The sequence below is a fragment of the Petaurus breviceps genome, unplaced genomic scaffold (assembly GCF_028583685.1).
Source record: "Petaurus breviceps papuanus isolate PSGF00001 unplaced genomic scaffold, PetGlider_PUasm1.0 91133, whole genome shotgun sequence".
NCBI lineage: Eukaryota > Metazoa > Chordata > Mammalia > Diprotodontia > Petauridae > Petaurus > Petaurus breviceps.
The window spans coordinates 83,794,874-83,818,507 of record NW_027187419.1 but is presented as its reverse complement, the minus strand read 5'-3'; the positions used below and the strand labels follow the sequence as shown (position 1 = coordinate 83,818,507).

The window sequence follows — 23,634 nt, the reverse complement described above, 5'->3', positions numbered from 1 at the left end:
GGACTTCAGTTCTATCTTTCCTTGTCTGTTTTATATGGGGAAGTGGAATTTTTATATATAGAGACACAGGATGATCCTCCCATCAACTGTAACAACATTAATACAGATGAGAACAGTCTCTTTGATAGCATATTGGTAAAATCTTGCTCTCTTAACGTTTTGCCCAGGAACAATGGAGGGTGATTTCAAATCTACAGGGGCTCAGGTATGCCTTTCTTCATGTTTAACTACCTCTCTGAAATACTGTATATTCAGAAGTTTTTGCTTTTCTGTCTATACATACAAAACTGATTCAGACAGGTGCCAAAAGATTCTATGAATTCAATACATGACAATTTGTAACATATCCTTCTTCTATAACTGAGTATGTGGGCATTTGGGGGCAGAAATACTAATACTTATTGATGCCAATGAGTAGAGTCCTTTTTCCTCCTCTTTTAGAAAATGTTGCAGCCCTTAGAAAACATTTCAGCCCTTCCTTTCTCATCTCCAATATAGGACCCCATAATGGTAGTTTAGGGAAAATCATTCCCTCTTCCTGTGGGACAAAAAAAATCCTTCTGTCCTACTACTTACCAGGAAAATGATATGCTTCATAGAAACTAGGGCACCTTGTATGAGGACAGTGAAATTCCCATTAGTATCATTGACTGTATTAATTTGCCTTTAATTATAAAAATGTTTTTGAGGATAATAGAAGGGTAATAACTAAAGGTCTTTGATACATTCAAATTATTCTATAGACGAAGAAGTAGTAACATATTTCTGTTGATTTAAATATATAGAGATTCTTTGTTTCTAATGATATTCCTTCGCATTTGGATTTGCTTGTCCCAATTAATTCAATGCAGTAGTTTTTGTTAAAATTAGGATGCAAACAAAATAGAACACGACATTGGAGTGTAGCTAGAGCACTGGCCTGAATTCACAAGACTTAGGTTCCAATCTTGACTCTGACATTGCAGTTCTTTGGCAAGTTATAGCTCAGCTGTGTGACAAAGGGAATCGCAGAATTTTAGAATGGAAAGACATGTTGAACATTTCTAAGTTCTCTAGTTCTCCTCATTGGCATGTGGGGATAGTACTTGTACAATGTGTTTTATATGATTATTTTGAAGGGAACACTTTGTAGACCTTAAAGCACTATATACATGTGTGAGCACTTATTTTTTTTGTTTCTTATTATCACACAATTTATTTTCATATGTAAAAGAAATCTGTACCATAACATAACCAACAAGTGGTCATCTAGCCTCTGCTTGAAGACCTCCTGTGAGAAGAATCTAGCACCTCTCAAAGTAGCCCACTCTGTACACAACTCTAATTATTATCATGTTTTTCCTTACATTAAGTGAAAATGTGCATCTTTGCAACTTATATCTGTTGCTCTTGACTCTATAATCTGGGACAAACAGAAGGTTTAATCTCGGATGAAGCCAAGATGGCGGAGGAAAGGGAGGGGCTCTCCTTAGCTTTCCCCCAAATGCTTCCAAACAACTTTAAATAATGCCCCCAAACAAATTCTGGAGTAGGAAAACCCACCAAAAGACAAGGTGGAATAATTTTCCAGCCCAAGACAATTTAAGAAGGTCTGCAGGAAAGGTCTGTTGCACAGGGGTGAGAGTGGAGTATGGTCTAGCACAGGTAAAGCCCCAGTAAATCAGCAGTAGGCCTCGGAGGTAACTCAATCAGTGGCAGCAGTGGCGATTTCAACTATGTAGACTAGAGAAGGCACTGTCCCAAACTTCAGGTTTTTTATGCAACTGTTTTCAGAGATAATTCTGGGGACCTGTAAGGTTTTAGTTTTTCCAAGGTGGTATGATTTAAGGAGAAGTGTGTTTACTACTTTCCTGGCCAATGCTCTGGTCTATGAATGACCCACAACTGTGACAAGGGTCCCAGCTCCGCTGTTACCACAAGTTCTGGTGTGCTGGTGCTCCTCCTCACCCTGGAACTGCAAGCCAGATCCAAATATGGACAATTCAACAGAGCACTAACTTCAGTACCAACAAAGGGTCTCTTATAAACTCCTTCTTTCCAGTTGTTTGACCCCTCTAATGGTAATGGAATTTGCAGATCCCCTTTTATTGGCAAGATAACAGGTACTTAGCACTTGGTTTTGGGTTAAGTGTTAAGACCAATAGCTTGTGAATCCCACAGTGGTATGTACTTGTTGATGTGATGGAAGGGGGCTGAACAGGGAGGAGCTAGTGCCATGTATAGGGAAAAACCAAAGCTGAGAGAGGCCAGAACTTCTGGCAGCAGCATCTTGGAGGCAGAGAAGGCACTGCTGGGGAGAGACAGAGAACTGCCTGGAACAAGAATTCTGAGGGGGGGGGAGAGAGAGACAGACAGACAGACAGACAGAGACAGACAGACAGAGAGAGAGACAGAGAGAGACAGAGAGAGAGAGACAGAGACAGAGACAGAAAGAGAGAGAGAGAGAGAGAGAGAGAGAGAGAGAGAGAGAGAGAGAGATATTGTGGCTTTGTTAAGCTTTGTCTTCCCAGAAACAGAAACTGTGGGAAGGCAAACCATGGAAGCTGCGAACCTGCCACGAGTCAAAATGAGAAGACCTCTACTTGGGTACTTAATGCTGACTGATGATATCGTAACCTAGTTGTAACCTAGGGGTGAATGGCATTTGTGCTTTAAACTTCCCCTTGAGAGGGTGCTTGGTGGTGACTGATGATATTGCAATTTAGTTGTGACCTAGGGGTGGAAAACTTTTGACCTTTGTACTTTGTGATTGACTAAATGAATGTACTTTGTTTAAGAAGTTTTTGATTGAAGAGACTAAGATGGTGTGACCGAGGGGTGGACTTTGTGATTGACTAAATGAATGCACCTTGTTTAAAAGAGAACTTTAACCTTTGTACTTTGTGAATGAATTAAGGACTTCCTAAATGATTGAGTTACTAAATGAATGCACTTTGTTTAAAACCATGTGACCACTTTGGTGAAAACTACATGGCCATTTTAGTGTTAAGTTGTTGAGTTGTGACATGGTGAATGCTGTATTTTGATTTTCTGTGAGTTTTGCCTCAACTTGTTACTGAATAAATGGAGAGTTCACTACCATGTTTCCCCGATAATAAGACACTGTCTTATTAATTTTTTTGGACAGAAAAACACCAGAGGGCTTATTTTCAGGGGAGGGCTTATTTTAATGAACATTGACAGCAATTTTAATAAACAGGTAAATGTGAACAAAAAAATGTACCTTTATTCAATAAGCAAATCACTGGGGAAGAACAGGATGACGCACTCACTGCTGCAGCTCTGATTGGATGCAGCTTGGAGCCGGCGTGCGTTTCACCCGGGGGGGAGATGGTGCTTACAGAGGGTACCGTAATGTAGCGTGTAGTGCAGGGGATCACCTTCACTACAGTAGCAATCTCAATAGGGCTTATTTTCGGGGGAGGGCTTATTTTAGAGGAATCTTACACAGTAAGGGGAGGGCTTATTTTTGGGATAGGTCTTATTATTGGGGAAACACGGTATGTTGTGTAATCAGAACTTTGACAGTTGTTCACAGCAGCAGTCCTCTAGAAAGCTTGCTCGCACTTGGCTTTATAACCCCCTTTGCATCTTTGGGCTGAGAAGTTGAAATAGACTTTTAACTCTATGCTACATAATTTATTATATCAATAATAAAAGTTTAAAAATTATATGATATTAATAGATTCAGAAAAAGCTTTTGATAAAGGACAGCATTCATTTCTATTAAAAACACTTGGAAATAGAGGTATAAATTGATTTTTCCTTAAATTGACAAAAAGCATTCATCTTGAACTATCAGCAAGCATTCTTTGCATTGGAGATAAGCTAGAAACCTTCCCGGTATGATCAGGTGTGAAACAAGAATGCCCACTGTCACCAATATTATTCAATATTGTATTGGAAATCCTAACAATAGCAATAAGAGAAGAAAAAGAAATAGGAGGAATTAGAATAGGGAATAAGATAATAAGACTAACTCTTTTTGCAAGTGATATGACGATATACTTGGGAAACCCCAAAGACTCAAATAAAAAGTTAGTTGAAACAAAGAATAATTTTTAGCAAAGTAGTAAATAAAGCAAATTAATACAAATCATTAGCATTCCTACACAAGCCTGCAAGAAGAGATAGTAAGAGACCCAATTTTAACATAACTCAACAGTATAAAATACCTCAGAGTACATTTGCCAAAATAAACCCAGGAACTATATAAACAAAATTATAAAAAACTTTTCATGCAAATAAAACTAGATTTAAATAATTGGGAAAATATTAATTGTTGATGGGTAGGCAGGGCCAATATAATAAAAATGACAATTTTACCTAAGCTAATTTATATATTGAGTAGCATCCTAATTAAATTACCAATTTTTTTTTTTACTGAATTAGAAAAAATAATAACAAAATTCATTTGGTATAACAAAAAGTTATATCAATGTCAAATAATGAAAAAAAATGTAAAGGAAGGAGGTTTAGCAGTACTAGATCTTAAACTATATTTTAAGGCAGTAATTATCAGATCAATCTGATACTATCCAAGAAATAGAAAAATAGATCAATGGAACAGAGTAGACATACAATTTACAGCCGCAAATAAATATAGTAACCTTGCATATGACAAGTGTAAAGACTTAAGTGTGTTTTGGACAAGAAGTCATTATTTGGTAATAAAAAAAAAAGTGTTGGGGAACCTGGAAAGCAGTATAGCAGAAATTGGGCATAGACCAATATCTTACACCATTTACCAACATGAGGTCAAAGGAATACATGACTTAGATATAAAGAGAGATATTACGAGAAAATTTGTAGAACATGGAACATATCTATTAGACTTATGGCTAGGTGAATAATTTATGAATAAACAAAAGATAGAGAGCAGAGTGAGGTGTAAAATGAATGATTTACATAAATTAAAAGGTTTTTGCACAAATAAAACAAATGTAGCCAAGATCAGAAGAAAAGCAGAAAATTTATGAAAAATTTTTATAGACAATTTTTCAGATAAAGGTCTCATATCTCAAATGTATAAAAAACTTTGTCAAATCTATAAGAATACAAGTCATCCCCCAGCTGATAAATGGTCAATGGATATGAACAGACAGTTTTCAGATGAAGAAACTGAAACAGTTTATAGTCATATGAAAAAATTCTCTAAATCATTATTGAAAAGAGAAATGCAAATTAAAACACATTTGAAATATCATTTTACACCTATAAGATTGGCTAAGATGATTGAAGGGAAAAATGTCAAATGTTGGAGGGGATGTGGAAAAATTAGGACACTAATTTACTGGTGGTGGAACTGTGAAATGATCTAACCATTTTGGAGAGCAATCTGGAATTAGGCCCAGAGTTATTAAATTGTCTATATTTTTTGACCCAACAATACCACCAGTAGATATATTTCCAAAGATGATTAGGGAAAAAGGAAAAGAACCTATATGTTTTAAAATGTTTATAAGAAGCTCTTTTTATGATGACAAAGAACTGGATATTGCAGGGATGCCCATCAGTGGGGGAATGGCTAGACAAATTATGGTATATGATTGTGATGACATATTACTGTACTATAAAAAATGAGCATGTTGATTTTAGAAAAAGATGGATAGAATTGCACAAAATTATGAGGAGTGAAATAAGCAGTCAGGAGAACACTGTATACAATAACAGCAATATTGTTTTAAAAGCAATTTTGAGTGAATAAGTCATTTTGACTATTATAAATGCCCAGGGCATAGGAAAGAAGATGCTATCTACCTCCAGAGAAAGAACTAATAAATAGAGATATGTATAGGATAATTTTACATATGTGTGTCTGTATCTAATGCTAGTCATCTCTAGGGTGAGGGGAGGGAAAGAAAAAAAGGGAAAAAAACAAATTTACACGATCACTTTATTATATATTTTAAAGGAATGGCAAATTGTTCATTTGCAGTTCTGCAGTTTCATGTACAATCTTTTTTTTTTTTTTACTATGTGATGGAAATGCTTATTTCATAAATTAAAAATAAAAAATATTAATAAAAATTTTAAAATTAAAGAAATTGATTTAAAAAAGAAAATCCTATTTATCTCCAGAGAAAGAAATGATAGTTTAAACACAGATCAAAGCATACTTTTTCTTTACTTTTCTTGGTTTTTTTTGTCTGTTTCCTCTCACAACATGACTAATGTGGAAATGTTTTGCATGACTGCACATGCATAACCTACATGAAATTGCTTGCCTTCTCAATGGTGGGGGAAGGGGAATCAGGGAGAAAATTTGGAACTCAAAAATTTTTTTAAGTTTAAAATTGTTTTTACATGCTATTGGGGAAACAATATAATTTTAAAAAGAACGTTTCATTTGGTTATAACTTTTACATTTTATAAATTTTTTGTTATAATTTTGTGATAAATTTTGTGATAATTTAAAAAATTTTTGAAGATAATCATCATGTGCCATCTTTGTCTTTCTTTCTCCAGGCCAAACACTCCCAACTCCTTCAACAAATTCTCCTATGATATGAAATCAAGACCCTTTACCATCCTAGTTGCTCTCTTTCTGTTTACTTGCCAGATTTCATTATCACTCTTAAACTGTGGCATTCCAAATGACTAGTCTGAGTTTAGCCATTCAGCCAATTCCAAATTCATTTAATTCTGTAACTGAATAGTCCATATCTTTCTCTATTTTCCATAGGAGTTGAATCAATTAATCAAGTATTTATTAACTGCTTATCAGCTACTTTTCTGAAATCTAAACAAACTTCATCTATTAGCACAATCCAGATATACTAGGCTAGTAATAATATTTTAAAAAATGCAACAAGGCAAAGGCAGTTTCCAGGTCTTATTTCCACAGTGGTTGCTTCATTGATAATGGACTCAGAGGGCTAAACTAGTGGTCAGGGCCAGGACTCTTGTGCCTACCTGCCCACTGGTGGCAGAGGGCTGGTCTGTCTCCACTGAGTATTAAGGGAGATTGTGAAAGAACTTTGACTCACCTGGTACATGCTACCTCCTTCTTACTTTTCTCTCAAGGGTACTTGTTGCTTTAGTTATTGTTTCATACCTCTGTTTATGCATATGATCTATTTCCTGAATTTCTTCTCCCAACTTTCCTTTATCTGTCCAGATGGTTCATAGCATTATCTGATGAGAAAGTTACTTCTGTGTCTTCCTCCATTGATTTTTACCAATATGCTCTCTATAAGTATTCCCCATCTTGTTCCCGGATTTCCAATATATTACTTTCTAAATATACGTTACTACTCCATTCTCACCTCTTTTAACTATCTTGTTACTTTTTAGTTAGGTATACCAGTCCAGAGGCATATTCCAAACATGAATTTCATACCATCAGACTTCAATGATAACAATAAAATCAAATTTGCCTCCTTAAATTAGTTAGGTACTTAAGCCTAAATTAAATTAGGTACTTAAGCCTCCATTCTCCCACTTATCTATAAAATTTATCTTATCTATAAAATTTGGAGGGTTACACCAGAAGAACTCCCAGCTCTGAAATTCCATGACTCTAAAATGTTTTCAATTTGGATTGCTATTACCATTTTTATGTTGTTCAAAAAACAAAATCTTATTTTTTAAACAAACATTTCAGAGTCATTCATTATGACCCATACTTGGGAGCATCATGAAAAGGGTTTCCTGTGTGGTTGTTATTTCTGAGTTAATGAGTTCAAGGAAGGCTCATATACAATTTTTTTTCCTTAGGGAACCAAAATTAACACTATTGATTGTCCTTTAAACTACTAACCTTTTTCCAACCATTCAAGGTCAAGTAGAGAAAGGAAAGTAAAATATATAATTTTATGCTCAATTTTAATGGTATAATTTAAAATGGAGGACAGTCTAGTTAGTTGCTGCCCTTGCCATCTCACTATCTAACCTAACACTATCATTCTGTTAAGATATTGTCAACTTTTTCTCATCAGTTTAGACATCAATAGTCTAATATCTTTCATATCCGTTTTTGGTACATTATCTTCCAAGTTCTAATATTTAATCAAATTATTATTGATTTTTTAAAGAGTCATTTAATGTAGAAAGGAAAACAAAGTTAATTACTTTATGGGTTCTCAGTTTCATTTAAAAATTAATTTTAAAAATTTTATTGATGCCTTAAAAAAACCCCACAGTTATTTCAAGTTATGTCCCCTACTTGCTTGAGTCTTGCTTTGTGACAAAGAATAGTTAATAAAACCAACATACACAGCCATAATGATTGATAATATATGCAGTCTTCCACAGCCATACCTCTCCAAAGAAATAATGGTAGTACATTTCTTCATCTCTCCTCTTGCAAAAGGATTAGTCATTATAAATTCATAGCATTTGGCTTCAGTTTTCACTTTATACTTTAAAAAGTCATTATATATAGTTTACCTGATTTTTCTTGCTTCACTCCATTTCTATTCATATAAGTCTTCCCATGATTTCTGAATTCCTTTTCTTCACCATTGACTATCACACAATAATATTTCATTATGTTCATATAGTACAATTAGTTATTCTCTTTTTAGTAGACAGTGCCTTTGATGGATTTAAGAGCCAGTGTAAGCTGGCTCTACCACACACCTATGATATAAGATGATAGAATTGACCTTTTTCCCAAACTGCTTTGCAGTTTCTTAGTACTTCTTATTGAATAAATGATATTTGTGTAAAATTCCAGTGCTTTGGTACCACAAAAAGTTCTCCTATGAATATTTTGGTAGATATGGGGCCTTACCATTCTGCTTTTGATCTCCTTAGTGTTGTAAATCTATTAGTGGAATATCTGGGTCAAAAAGTATAAATACTTTAGTGACTTTACTTGCATAATTTGAAATTGTTTTCTAGAACTGTTAGAACATACCATACATCTACTTATGGGATATTCATGTGCCCGCCTTCCTGCATTCCCTCCATTGTTGACTGTTTGTTACCTTTGTAAATTTTTTCAGTATGAGGTAAAACCTCAGATTTGTGTTAATTTGCATTTCTCTTATTAGGAGTGATTTGGAGAAATAAGATTATGTGACTTACTATATTGAAATTCTTTTTTTTGAGAACTGTATGTTCATACCTCTTATCTATAAGGGAATGGCTCTTGTTCTTATATATTTGTTATTTCTTTATACATCTATCATATGCTTTCATATCCTCATATTAAAGATAATAGACACCAAATTTTTCCAATTGATACTTTCCCTTCCTATCCATCTACGTTGCTTTTGCTCATGAAAAGAAATTTACATTTAATGTAATCAAAATTGTTAATTTATTTTTTTGCTTACTAGATACTCAATCCCTTGTTTGGTTAAGGATTCTCCCCTTACCAATAGTTGTGAAAGATACTTCCTGACATTTTTTCTGATTTTTTTTTCATTGTATGAGCTTTTATATTTAGGCTGTATATTCTTTTGGAACTTATTGTGATATACAAGATGTGGTGGGAAACAATTGTCTCTAAAAAAATGTGCACATGACATACTTTTAAATTTAATCTTCTTTAGTAATATTTTCTCCATTACTTTCTTTAGTCTAATCAATCAACAAAATAATAAGTCAAGCCCTGATTTATTACATTTGCCAATTTCTGAGCTGCAAATGCTTATAATAAAATTTTAACAATCAGTTATCAGGAGCTAGTTTGAGCTGGCTCTGGTACATGTTGGTGGTCTATGTTGTAAAATGCTGACATTGACCTATTTGTCAAACTGATTTCTGGTTTTTCCAGAATTTTTTGTTTAGTAAGAGATACTTCCCCAAGTAATTTATATTCTTGGACTTATCAACCACTTGGATATCAAATTAATTTGTTTCTGATTCTTATTTTCTGATTTGTTCTACATATTTGTGTTTCCATTTTTTAACAAATACCAAAATGTTTTTGTGATTACTTCATTGTAATATAGCTTGAAGTCTGGAATCACTATTCCCCTTTCAGCACTACTTTTTCCCATTATTTCTCTGGAGATCATAGTCCTGAAAATTTTTTTTTGTCAGAAATATGCAGAATAAAGCAAAACACATTCCCACATTGGCCATTTTAAAAAAATATGTCTTATTTTGCATCTCTGTCAGGCTGTGGTCAGTGATCTCTTGGAATCATGGTAGGTCATCACATTGATCAGAACTTTTAGATCTTTCAAAGTTGTTTGTCTTTGAAATATCATCATTATTATTGTATAATTTGTTCTCCTTGTTCTACTTATTTCACCTTGCAACAATTCACATGTGTTTCCCCAGGTTTCTCTGAAACCATCCTTTTCATCATTTCTCATGGTGCAATGATGTTCCATTATATTCTCATAATTATGATTTGTTCAATCATTCCCCAGTTGATGAACATTCCTTAATTTCCACTTCTTTGCCAGTCCAAAAAGGAACTGCTATAAATACTTTTGTACATATGAATTTTTTCCTCTTTTTCTATCTCTTTGGAGTATAGGCCTGACTGTGGTATTACTGTGGAAGAGGATGTGCATAATTTAGTAACTTTCTGTTCCATATTCCATTCCAGAATAGCTGGACCAATTCACAGTTCTACTAATAGTGAATTAAAGTGTTTATTTTTCCTCCATTCTGAGATACAGTTTTTTAAGATCTATATTTCCTATTATGTTGATTGGAATATTTTATATTTTTGTAGGTAATTTTTCATTTCCTTTAAATTCTCAGTTGTGTTAGCATTTAATTGTTTATTGTAGGTTCAATTCTATTTTCTTTAAATTAGTAGCTGTCATTTAGGTCATGATCAAAGGTTTAAATAGAATTTAGATTTTTGCTACATTCCAAATTTAAGTTTAATTAATTATGCTTAATTAGAGTTTGTTTATTGCCCACTGCAAATTGTATGAAAAATTTCAGAATTGCTAAATACATTGTTCATAGCACAGCTTAATCAAATCTTGTTAAAATAATGTGCTTTGGCATTGTTTTATTGCCTTTAGGAACTTTGAGTTGAACGAAGAAGATCAATGGATTTACCAGGCAATTGTAGATCAGTATCCAAAAGATATTCAGGGAAGAAGAACTTTGTATTTGGATATGTTACAGAAGTATTTGCCTCACAAATCTAGGCATGATCTGGTAAGTGCTACTTTAAGTACTAAGAAGTTTATTAGAAAAAAATTATATATTCAACACAAAATCTTGTTGAAAGTTACCTTTTGGAAATAATTTAGTTCATAGAGTCTAAAGAAGGTAAACATTTAAATTTGAAAAATTAAATATAGTCATCATTGTACAATCTTATCTGATCATTCAATTATTACATCTTTATAAGGAAAATTGTTTATAAAGGACTGCATCCTTCTAGCAAAGCTAGTGAATAATCCCAGCAATGATAAATTCGAAGTATCTCATTTCATGAGCAGAGCAGTCTTCTGCAATGATTGTTACAGGTTTATAGATAAATTCTTTGTTAATCTTGTTTAATTGGGCTTTTGTACTTAATAATAGTAACTAAATGTATACTTTACATTTCTTTTTTTTTAATTGTTGGATTTTTAAGGTATGCTTCTGAAAAAAGGACTCAACTTTAGAAATTTGAAGTAAAAAATTGTCAAATACATAGATGTTATTTTAATTATCTTTTTCATCTATCTCTATCATCTCTCTGTGTCTTTCTTTTCTCTCTGACTCTATCTCTTCTTCTCTGTCTCTCTCTTTTATCACTTCACCTTAGAAGACTATAAGCTCCTTGAATGCAAAGGTCATGTATAATTTAAATTTGTTTTTATCCTTCCCCCAGCACTGCATCAGGCATAGAGGTACTTCATAAATGTTTTGAATGAAAAGATTATATATTAAGATTTGGGTTTCCAGATATCATAGACATATCTCTAAGGAAAACTATTAGTGCTAAGTTAATAGGAAGAAGTTAAAAAATACTTGTTCTTTTTTAACTTTTTAGGCTATACATTTCTTTCTTTTAGAAAATTAAATGTTGTTCTTGCTTTTCTATTTTTTGTACCTTTCTGACTGTTCATATGTGACCTCTTTTTTTTTCCAACAGATTAATTCATATTTACTAGTTTCTTTTTGGTTTTTGTGTTTACCTAATATTAATTATGAATTCTATTAAAGTCTTAAGTATGTTATCATTCTTTTTAGAATTATGTCTGTTTCCTTTCAAAATGTTTGTCAGGTGATAGATAAGCCTATTTGAGGTTTTGTGGATTGAAGCTCACAAGTTAACAGAACATTTGGATTTTAGTTGTCAGGATTAAAAATATAAATTCATATCAAAATGCCTTTTTTTGTGAAGCTTCAATCTGTTCATTGTATACTCAGCCACCAAGAAATGAAGTATTTGTCTCAAAGCTGCTCTTCTTTTCCCTGTTTGCTCATCAACTTTTACACCTTATTCACGTGTCAAAAAAATGTCTGAAAACTCAGAGAACTGGGCTATAATGGCAAAAGAAGTGAAGAATCGGCCTGGTTATATAGATATTTTAAGGCACAACCTGCTCTTTTCTCAAATGTTCAGGTGAAGAGCTACAAAACTGGGATTATCTTGCTTATTGAAAATGTTGTAATGATTGTCTCAAGTCTTCCTTTTTCATTTGGAAAGCGCAGAACTGCTCTGATAAGTACTTATAATTCTGATATATTATAAAAACTGACTAAATTTAAGAAAATGTGATTATTTGTCCTGATACAAAGGCTGTAGTTTTTCTCTTTGTTTTTTTTTTCATTGGTGTTTTTTTTTTTTTTTTTTTGCTTTTTAGAGGGGGGAATGCAGGGCAATTGGGGTTAAGTGACTTGCCCAAGGTCACATGGCTAGTACGTGTTAAGTGTCTGCGGCCTGACTTGAACACAGGTCCTCCGGTCTCCAGGGCTGGTGCTCTATTTACTGTACCACCTAGCCACCCCCATTGGTGCTTTTTGTATAAACATCACAGTCATTTCCTAGTATTATGCATTTCCCTTCCTCCTTCACCCAGTGATGCCTTCATTATAACAAAGAAAAAGGTTTAGGCATTTGTTATCCCCATCAGAATAGCTAACTACACTGAACATAAGACTGATTATTAAAGAAAAATTGCTTTCTGCTTTTAAGAAAACCTTTATATTTTTCTTATCAACATAATTTAAGCAATAATGATTTGCCAAATGTAACTTTTCATAATTATAAAATGTTAATATTCAGCCACTTCCTTTTTAGGTTACACATGAGAAATACTGGAACCAATACTGTTTAGCCAGGGATCAGAGAAGAATTTTCTTATTAAATTGGGCAAAGGATAAGAAAGATTTTATACAAAAAGCTATAACAACTGTTGCAGAAGCATGTACTGCTTATGAAATGGAGACTGTATTGGCCCGTGACAGAAAAAAGCAACTGGAGCTCTGTGCTGTTCTGAAAGAAAAGGTAGGACATTTTACAGAAGGTGTCTTGTGTCTAAGTGACTTTGAATAGCCACTTTCTTTCCTTTGTTTGAAATCAACCATAAAACTAATTTCTCTAGAACACTTCTAAAAACAAATAGGATAGGAATGTGGGAAGATTTAGATATTAATAAGTTATTGACATTCCCCCAATATTAATCAGTTACTGGAATTCAGGAATCCACTGAGATCAGTCATGATGGTTCAAGAGTGTAATGTAATTTGGAGGCACTTATAGAAAGGCACAGAAACAAGCAGGTAATGTCCCTGACTTTGGAGGATCAAGACCTCCAGCTGATAAATATAGGAAATCCTCACTTTTGTCATGATTTTCCCACATTATACATTTTAAAAATGTGTTCTGGTTCATAAAGTAGAATGTTGAAAATTAGATAAATACATCATTTGGGTAACTGGCCACAGGAGGGGATGGTGGCTTTACTACTTAGTAACGGTACTACAGATGTTCACAGGTAATATTGCAGGCAATATTGCATAGAGAAAACATCTGTGGTGGTCATTGTTACAGCAGTTTTGGTGTGATTTGCTTCACTAATCATTACAGCAAAATCTGTTTACAGGTAATTTTGTCTCTTCCATTTGAGGTTGAAAAGGGCCTAGTGTCATTTTTCAAAGTATTCACTTTGGGGATTTCCCCTCTTCTAGCAGGTGTGCTAACAATGTGATAGATATCATATATATATATATTTATAATCAAAATACTAAGAGATATAATCAGGTTTATTTGAATTATTTGTCATCCCTTATGGTATAATAGTTTTCTATCACATTCATTTATTATAGTTTGTTCAATTATTACCCAATTGTAGGGCCCACATTTTATTTCTCTTTTTTGTTATTACAGTGGAGTTAATGTGAGGTTTTATATATATATGTATGTATGTATCTTTTTAAAGTGTCATTAAATTCCTTTGAGTATAAACCCACTAGTGGGATCTCTGGGTTAAAAGATATTCCAAAATACCTTCTAGAAATTTTGAACCAATTCATAGCTCCATCAGCAATGAATTAACATAGAGGTTTTTTTCTTTTGCATGTTTTCAGTTCCATTAGACTGTGAGTTCCTTGAGAGCAGGTCTTTTATCTTTATTTGCTACAACAGAAATTGCTGCCATATATTTATTGACATATGTGGGTTTTTTCCTACTTTTTCTCTCTATGGCATATTTCTTCTAGTAATGGTATTGGTAAGTTAGAGGGTAGATAGGCAGAATTTAGTGACTTTTTAGTTATATTTCTAAATTACATTCCCAAATAACCAGACTAATTAAAAGATAACCCCTCTAACAACTGTCATTTTATTTATTTATTTGGTTATCTTTGCCAATCTGATGGGTCAAAGATGGAACCTCAGAGTTGTTTTAAATTACATTTCTTTTATCAGTGATTTGGAGCACTGTTTCATATGGACATTAACAGCTTGCTTTTCTTCTTTTGCAAATTGCCTATTTATCCTTGGAAGATTTATCTATGTGGGGAATGTCTCATATTATATATATTTCAATTAATTCCCTATATATCTCTTGGATATATGAGCTTTATTATCTTTAGCACATATTACAACATTCTTAACTTTAACAAAAATTTCCTGAAGGACTAATCCAATAAATACTAGTTATAGTATTTTTATTATGGAATTAACCTGGGAAATTTTTTTAGGGCTTATGATGACAAATGCCAAATTTTATATTGTTCCATGTTTTGCAAATACATACATACATACATACATACATACATACACATATACACACATACACACATATATAAAATAATCAGGTTGTGAGTTATTCACTAGAGATTTCACTTTTCAATTTGAAACTAACTGGGGAAGGAATATGTTGAGCAATAATGAAAGGGTGGGAGGGGGAAAGGCAATCAGAGACAGAGACAAAGACAGAGGCAGACAGAGGCAAACAGAAAGACAGGGAGAATATCTGTTGATGCCTGAGGCAAATAGAATAAAATACCTGAACTTCAAAGTCCTACAAAAATATTATCTTTGATAACTGCCTTTTTCTTTACTTATACAGAAACCAACAATTGAAAAGATATATGTTGTATGCAAGTATTTCAAAATGGCATGTGTTACTTTTTACTAATATTTAAATACGAATGAGCATTAGAGAAGAGATGTTTAAAGAGTGACAGCTTTGGAACCATGAAGAACTGAGTTCCAGTCTTGTCTCTGATATATACTTAAATTTTCAGTGCCCCAAGCAACTCTGTAGGACATAATTTAAGATCTAACTGATGATCTGCATTAGTGACAAAAGGTATAACTTGCAACAGACAATTTACTTAAACTGCAGTTTTTTCAGTTTCTGTATAAAAAAAACCCCAAATCAACAACAATACATAACTTCACATAATATTGCTTTCCAAGTAACCCTTTCTCTGAGTAGGCAATTAGTTACCCTTGCCAAAACAAAAAGAAATCAAAACAAATCAAAACAAAACCCAAATAAAAAAAAATGTTGCACATTCCCACATGGGAAGAAAATTTCAGAATATTATGCTAATATGCTTAACTCATTCATTGATACCTTGGGCTAATAGTTAGCTAGTTTTAAAATGTATGGTGGGAAAAACTCAAGATTCAATAGCTATGATTTTGAATCACAGAGATATGTAGTAGTTGTCATCATCATCCAGACTCTCAAAGGAATTTTTTTTGGTTGCATGAAATATAATTTTGGAATGTTACATTTTAAAGAATATATTATATGATCTATGCACAAAAAAAAACTCAGCAGACATTTTAAATTTACTCCTAATGATATAGTTCTCTGATAGAACTTTTTTTTTGCCTATGTTGGCCAATTAAATTCAATGTTTATGGAAAATATTTGCATCAGGTAATTTGTAGTAAGAGTCCAGGGTAAGGGGCAGCTAGGTGGTCCTGAATTCAAATCTGGCCTCAGACACTTAACATAGAACTAGCTGTTTGGCCTTGGACAAGTCACTTAATCCAAATTTCCCTACCTTTCCCCCCCTCCAAAAAAAAAGAGTCCAGGGTAATCATTATGGTTTACTCTATATGACTTTTTTAGTTATCTCTTTGTGAGACCTGAAATACTTCTGGCCAGATGCTATGAGTAAGCAATCCAAATCAACACCAGTGTTGTCTAGCTAAAGCCTGCAAAAAGGCAGTTTGTCACTATGTTAATTATCCTGTGAGGGAGTGCAATATCTGCATCATCCATGGTGGGGGTGTGTGTGCTCTTTGAGCTGGGAACCCAATAACAACATCAAAGGATAGCTTTTTCCTAAAAGTTGCAGTAGCTCCATTTACCACCAGAGGGCACTCAGCTCAGCTTGCAAGTCTAACGGTTCCCCCACTTTTGGTCATTTTGGAGTTACCTGGAAGATAACAAAGAATATTACTCAAAATATTTTAGAAAATACGAATTCTAACACTCTGAAACTCCCACCCTATATCTAGGTTGTGCTCTTGTGACAGATCCTTGCATTCACAAGACTCAAATATTCAATACACTATGATGTTAATTTATTGAATTTAGTAACAATGAAAGGAATAATTTAAATGCTCTTAAAGGGAGCCATCCACCTCCATTATTTCATAAACCTTCTCAGATCTTCAGGGGTGGTAGGAGGAAATTCTTAAGCTGCTCATATCTGCCACTTATTTAAAAGGAATAGGGGGAGAGGTCTATGCCTTTAATTTAAATTCCAGGACACAGGATATGGTGAGGGAAAGTTGGGGGAAAGCAGTGGGAAAAAAGCACATTTCCCTTCCTTGCTTACTAGTTGATGTTTGCTCCTTAGCTATTAACCTCCAGGGTTGGAGTCATCTCACTCTCTTTGGGCACTGGTTCCAATATCTGCTTCAAGGTCTTAGTCATCATCTGATAGGAGTCTCAGGCCTTAGCAGCAGTAGCTACCACAGCTACCTTCCTAGCTGCTATAGTGCAGTCCAGTGGAAGCTAGTGCTAACCCACAGATACCTGGACGATGTTCGGCAAATCTGAATATAACAGTAGCCACTGATTGCTCACCCTCCTCCCCGGCCCCATATAGTGATAAGGGAATCAAAATCTCAAGAGGAATATAAAGTGACTCAATCTCATAGATCCATATACATCTCATATTACCCTCCAGTGCATCATTTAGCTGCCTAACATAGGGCAGTTTTGAGGCAGCACATCTTTCCCTGTTACTGCTCTTGGCTAGAGAGAATTGGAACATCTTCACCTCTCAGTGTCTCTCAAATTCTGTTTCTCTTTGTGGAGAATCTTAGGGACCTTGAATTCATACACATATGAAAAAGCAATACATAAGAACCTACTAAATGTATATAGCCCGATCATCAAGAAGTATGATCACTATATGTATGTATATTTATATAGGTTATATATGTATATATATATATATATATACATACATATATGTATATGCAGATCTTGGTCACATACTAAAAAAGAAAAAGAATTGGGCCAGAACTACATGGGAGAAGGACAATGGGCTGTATTGCCTTTGGAAAACTTCATAACTCCTTTGATGATCCCAAACTTCTCCCTGAAACAGAGGCCCACTCTTTAAAAATACCTGTATTCTACTGGCTTATTGAATGTCTGCTAGTCATGGAATACTACCCTTCCTGAAAAACTGAAAGTAAGTATTGGCCATGCGACAGTGATGAGATGCATGATAGCATAGGTGAGCAGGCTGCCACAAGTAACACAGAACTGTGAAGGGGACGAAGTAAAATGTGTCTAGTCAAAGAAATCATGATTAAAAAGAAAGATGGGATGTAATGAGAGCACAGGACAACTGATGGCTAGCTAATGTGTTTGACTAGTGAATCAACAATGTAGAGAAAGCAAGCATGGCCATGAACACTTTGGTAGAAGCAAACTTTGAGAGATCATTAACAGGAGTCACACAGGATAGACAGGGATGGGCGAGTTGTGACCTGAAATGCTGGAGGAAACATCCCCATTATGAGTATCTGCTCTAGTATTTCTCTGGTTTTTGATGTTGAGAAGAATCACAATTTCAGGAACAATCACATTTCTTTTGGTTTGTTTGTTTTTTGCTCTTTGGAGGAAGGAAGGCAGGGCAATTGGGTTCAAGTGACTCGCCCAAGGTCACATAACTAGTAAGTGTTAAGTATCTGAGGCTGGATTTGAACTCAGGTCCTCCTGACTCCAGGGCCAGTGCTCTATTCACTGTGCCACCTAGCTGCCCCCAACAATTACATGTCTAATGTACAATTTTAAATAATGGTAGTTGGTCTGACCTGTAAGGTTTTCTCCCAAGGTTTCTCCTAGCTCCATGGTACCCCATGTATTAATGACCAGGTTGACTTCTACTGAATTCCCTAATTTATTTGAAATGGCTAAAAAGAATGTCCTTGGGTGGCTAGGTGGTCCAGTGAATAGAGCACTGGCCCTGGAGTCAGGAGGACTTGAGTTCAAATCCGGCCTCAGACACTTAACACTTACTAGCCATGTGACCTTGGGCAAGTCACTTAACCCCAAATGCCTTTCCTTCTCCCCTCCAAAAAGCAAAAAACCAAAACCAAAACCAAAAGAATGTCCTTTCCAGTGATGATAGAAATATCATTTTGTCTCTGAGCAGAATTTTAGCTCATGCAATTTGACATTCTATGCTCAGTCTAAAAATCTGCTCAGATATGTAATGAGATAATTTGCAATGCAAAGCTAATAACTTCCACCTATTCTTTCTTACCTAGTCCATTAAAAGGCTTCATTTTTCATATACTTTGCGACTACATGTGTGTATATCTAGTATTTTACATTTTAAATTTTTAATTGAAATTATAATATTTACTTTTAGATCATGTACATGATTCCCAAATTAGGTATCTTCTTTCATAAAAAGGAAAGCTCCCTGTGAATATAGGAAAGCATTTTAATTTTTGAAACATATTGATCATGATTTATAGCAGAAAAATATTTTTGGTAGGAGTAGGCACAATTGAAGAACATATATACCAGCGGTGAATATGTTTTTCAAGGGGAGGGCAGAAGGAAGGAAAAGCTCAACATGTACTCTCACCTTCAAAAAAAAACCAAACCACAACCCAAACCTTGTTAATACTTACATTTTTCCAAAGCAATATAATTTCCCTGGAGATTTTTTCAATTTAAATTTTCTCCATCAACAACTTTTTACAATAAATATACCAACTGGCTTCCAGCTGTCATCTTAAGTCTCAAAAGAATGTACTTTGATTATAAAACTGGATTGACAGGAATTTAAGAAAAGAGACTCCAAAAAGCCAAAGAATTGCTATATTCCATTGTTCTCATGAATTCCCTCAATTGATGGCATTAAGAAGGGCTAGTATCAAAAATGATTTCATAAGGAATAAGCCAAAGTAAATGGAATGTCTCCCTCTTCTTTCAAAAATGATACACTGGAATAAAAATGTATTTGAATTATGAAACACAGACATGCAAATTAATAATAATTTTAGCTTGCATTTGTCAAATGCCTTTTATTTTCTCCAAACAGTCATGTATTATCTTTAGTCATAAAATTACTCTTTCAAAATGCTTTTAAATATGGGTTTTTTTTGGGGGGGGTCAATCAAAACATTCCTCTGTGGTAACCAGGATTATATTAGCCTCAAATTTATAAATAAGGAAACCAAGTCAAAGAGAATTTGAACTCAGGGAAGGATAGCTAATGTACTGAATGACAGTTTGGATCAAAAAAAATTCCTATGAACTTATGGGCCAAATCCAATGAGGAATTTAATAAACTGAAATATAAAGTTTTATACTTGGGGATAAAAAATTAACTGCACAAGTATAGGATGGAAACAGTTTGTCTAAACAACAGGTTCCATGAAAATATTCTGAGTATTTTAGTGAGTTAGTTGCAAGGTCAATATGAGCCAGTGGTAACATGACAGTCAGAAAAGTGAATGTTATCTTAGAATGCATTCACAGAAGCACAATACCCAGAACAAGAGACATTGGTCTTACAAAGATGTGGAGGTGGGAGACAGAAAGTCATGTATGGAGAAGAGCAAGTAGATCTTTTTGTCTGGAATGTAAACTATGTGAAAGGAAGAAATAGGAAATAAGTTCAGAAACATAGGTTGAAGCCAGATTGTAAGTGCCAAACCCTAGTTATATTTGGAAACAGCCGCAGTCTCTTGGGGAGAATGGGCCCCTTCAGCCTCTTGTGAATATTTTTCTGTTCCTTCCTGAGGAGTGTGATCAGATGTATCAGACACCTAAAAACTATGTCTGTACTTCTATTCACTTCTAAAAATGGAAGCTAGAGCTGTCACTGGTTGTACCCAACTGGAGTTCGAGGAGCAGTCAGCCGAAGAAGCAGGATCACTGATACTAACAAAGGAGTCCACTTGTGATGCAAGAGTGTCCATATATGGAGCTGTCTGTTGCTTGTATGACATGTCTGTATTGAGATTTTCCCTTCCCCCTAGGACAGCCACTGTAGCAGAGGCTTGAGGTCCCTAGCATTTGAACCTAAAACCTTAATGTCAATAATTTCTACCCTTGGTCCTTAGACTAACCATATGAAATCTATTTCCTCTTCTATATGATAGTCCTTCACATCCTGTCTTCTAGGCTGATCTTTCCAAATTCCTTCAAATCTTCTTTATATTTATTCATTCTTCATTCATTTGTTCAACAGATATTCATTAAGCCCCCACATCATGTAGAACACTCTGCTAGGTGCTAGGGGAGATTAAAAAAATAGGAAACATCGTCCCTGTCCTCAGGTAAATTTTAGTATTGTTAAGTCTTTCATAATTATCGTCACTTTCTCTAATTGATCAATGTTTCTCTTAGCTGGACATTATTGTTGTTCAGTCATACAGTCATGTCCAACTGTTCATAACCCCATGGACTATATAGTACACCAGCCCCTTTTATCCTCCACTATCTCTCGAAGTCTGTCCAAGTTCATATTCATTGTTTACCTGATACTCTCTATCCATCTCATCCTCTGTCATCTCCTTTTTCTTTTGTCTTCAATTTTTCCCAACATCAGGGTCTTTTCAAGTGAGTCCCATCTTTTCATTATATGGCCAAAGTAATTAAACTTCAGCTTCAGTATTTGACCATCCAGTGAATAGCCAGAATTAATTTAAATACTGATTAATTTGACTTCCTTGCTGTCCAAGGAACTCTCAAAAGTCTTCTCTACAATTGAAAAGTGTTGATTCTGTGGCACTCAGCTTTCCTTATAGTCCAACTCCCACAGTCATATATTGCTACTGGAAAAACGGTAGCTTTGACTATACAGACCTTTGTCAGCAAGATGATGCTTCTGTTTTTTTTTTTTTAGTATGCTGTTCAGATTTGCCATAACTTTCCTTCCAAGGAGAAAACATCTTTTAATTTTATAGCTGCAGTTGCCATCTGTGTGATCTTTGAGCCCAATAATATGAAATCTGACCCTTCTTCCATTTCTTTTCCCTGCCTTTTTTTTTGCCAAGAAATCATAGGATCAGTTGCCAATATCTTAGTTTTTTTGATGTTAAGCTTCAAGCCAGTTTTTATATACTTTTCTCTTTCACTCTCATTAAGAAACTTTTGTATTTTTGTATGGGACACTATACTTCCATTAATATAACCTCAGACTACAAATTGCAGTACAATCATTGGCCAGATTATTGGAAGACATATCTTCACTAAGAGTTCCCCTTCAGCAGTGGAATTACAGGTCTGGACTCCTCATGCCCCACTCCCTAATTGCCTTAGCTCTTTTAAGCAGCCTTGTCTTATTATTGCATCATATTGAGTCAACAATCATTGAAAAGATCCACTTTTTTCATACAATTACTATTGAGATTTCTCCATTCTGTTTTAATGCAATTAAAAAACAAACAAACAAACTGAAATTACAGGGTTTTATACTTAAAAAAAATCAATCCTCCATTCTAGCCATTTGAGTTTTTTTTTAATCTTGATTCATTCATTTGATATATTATCTCTCCATTCCAGATCTGGATCCTCCACAAGTTTGATAAATGTTTCTTGTACTTCTTCTCATCTTTACATCTGGTTCTTTTCCCTTTTCTAATCATTTAAAAATTGGCAAAATACATTAGTGTCCTTTTTACCTCCTTCATACCACCCCCTCAAGATATCAAATTGTATTTCTCTTCTCTTATCCAAACTCCTTGAAAAAGTTATTTATACCTTTTGCTTTCACTTTGACTTCTCTGGCTGATTGCTGAACCCTTTGTAATTGCCTTCTAACCTCATTCCTTCATTGAAACTACTCTCTCCAAAGTTACCATTGATCTCTCAGTGACCAAATCTAATGGTCTTTCTTTAGTTCTTATCTTTCTTGACCATTCTGCAGCATTCGAAACTATTAATAAGCCACCCTTTCTTCTTGGATATGATCTTTTCTCTGGGTTTTTATAATACCATTCTTTCTTTCTTCATTTTCTCACATCTGACAACTTTTTAGTCTCCTTTGCTGGATCACCAACTATATCATATTCCCTACCTGTGTGTGTACCTCCAACACTCTGTCCTGGGGTGATTTCTTTTCTCTCTACATTCTCTAACTTGATGACCTCATGGGCTTAATTATTGTCCATAGACAGAGGATTCCCAGATCTGAAGCTTAAATCCTTCCTGAGCACAATTTTGTAATACCAAATGGCTGTTGGACATTTCAAAATGGATATCCCATAGACATATGAAACACAACATGTGCCAAGCTGAACTTGTCTTTCCTCAAAAATAATAGCATTTGTATCTATCCTTTTTCCAAATCTCTATTTCTGTCAAGGTCACCACCCTTTGTCTCTAAGACCTGGCATCATCCTCAACCCCTCACTCTCCCTCACCCCACATATCCAAGCAGTTAAAAATACTTGTCATTCCTCCTTCCACAACATCTCACCTATCTCATCCCTTCTGCTCACACAGGCCACCATTATCTCCCATCTGAACTACTGCAATTTTTCCATGGGTCTCTCTGCTTCTCAAATCCATCCTCCACAGTAGCCAAGGTGATTTTCTTTAAATCCAGGTCACTCCTGTGCTCAGTATAATCTAATGAAGATTAGAAAAGGCAGGGTTGCATAGTGGATAGAGACAGTACCTTGGGGCTAGAAATACCTCAATCCAAGTCCTATTGCTAATATATGCTGGCTGTGTAACCCTAGGCAATTCACTTAACCTCTCAGTCCTCTAGTCAACTCTCTAAAATTACAGTTTTCTTTCATGTTGACAACTAGTA

The 23,634-nt window shown here is 34.6% G+C and overlaps 1 protein-coding gene across 3 annotated transcripts in view; it reads left to right on the top strand.

Annotated features, from left to right (window-relative positions):
• The window catches only part of CCDC148 (coiled-coil domain containing 148), a 288,487-nt gene that overhangs the window by 141,554 nt on the left and 123,299 nt on the right, over positions 1 to 23,634 (top strand). For all 3 annotated transcript variants that reach the window (XM_069080750.1, XM_069080748.1, XM_069080749.1), the window contains 2 exons: positions 10,944 to 11,082; positions 13,163 to 13,369. In XM_069080750.1, coding sequence (XP_068936851.1) covers positions 10,944 to 11,082; positions 13,163 to 13,369 — 346 coding nt within the window. The remainder of the gene's footprint in view (positions 1 to 10,943; positions 11,083 to 13,162; positions 13,370 to 23,634) is intronic.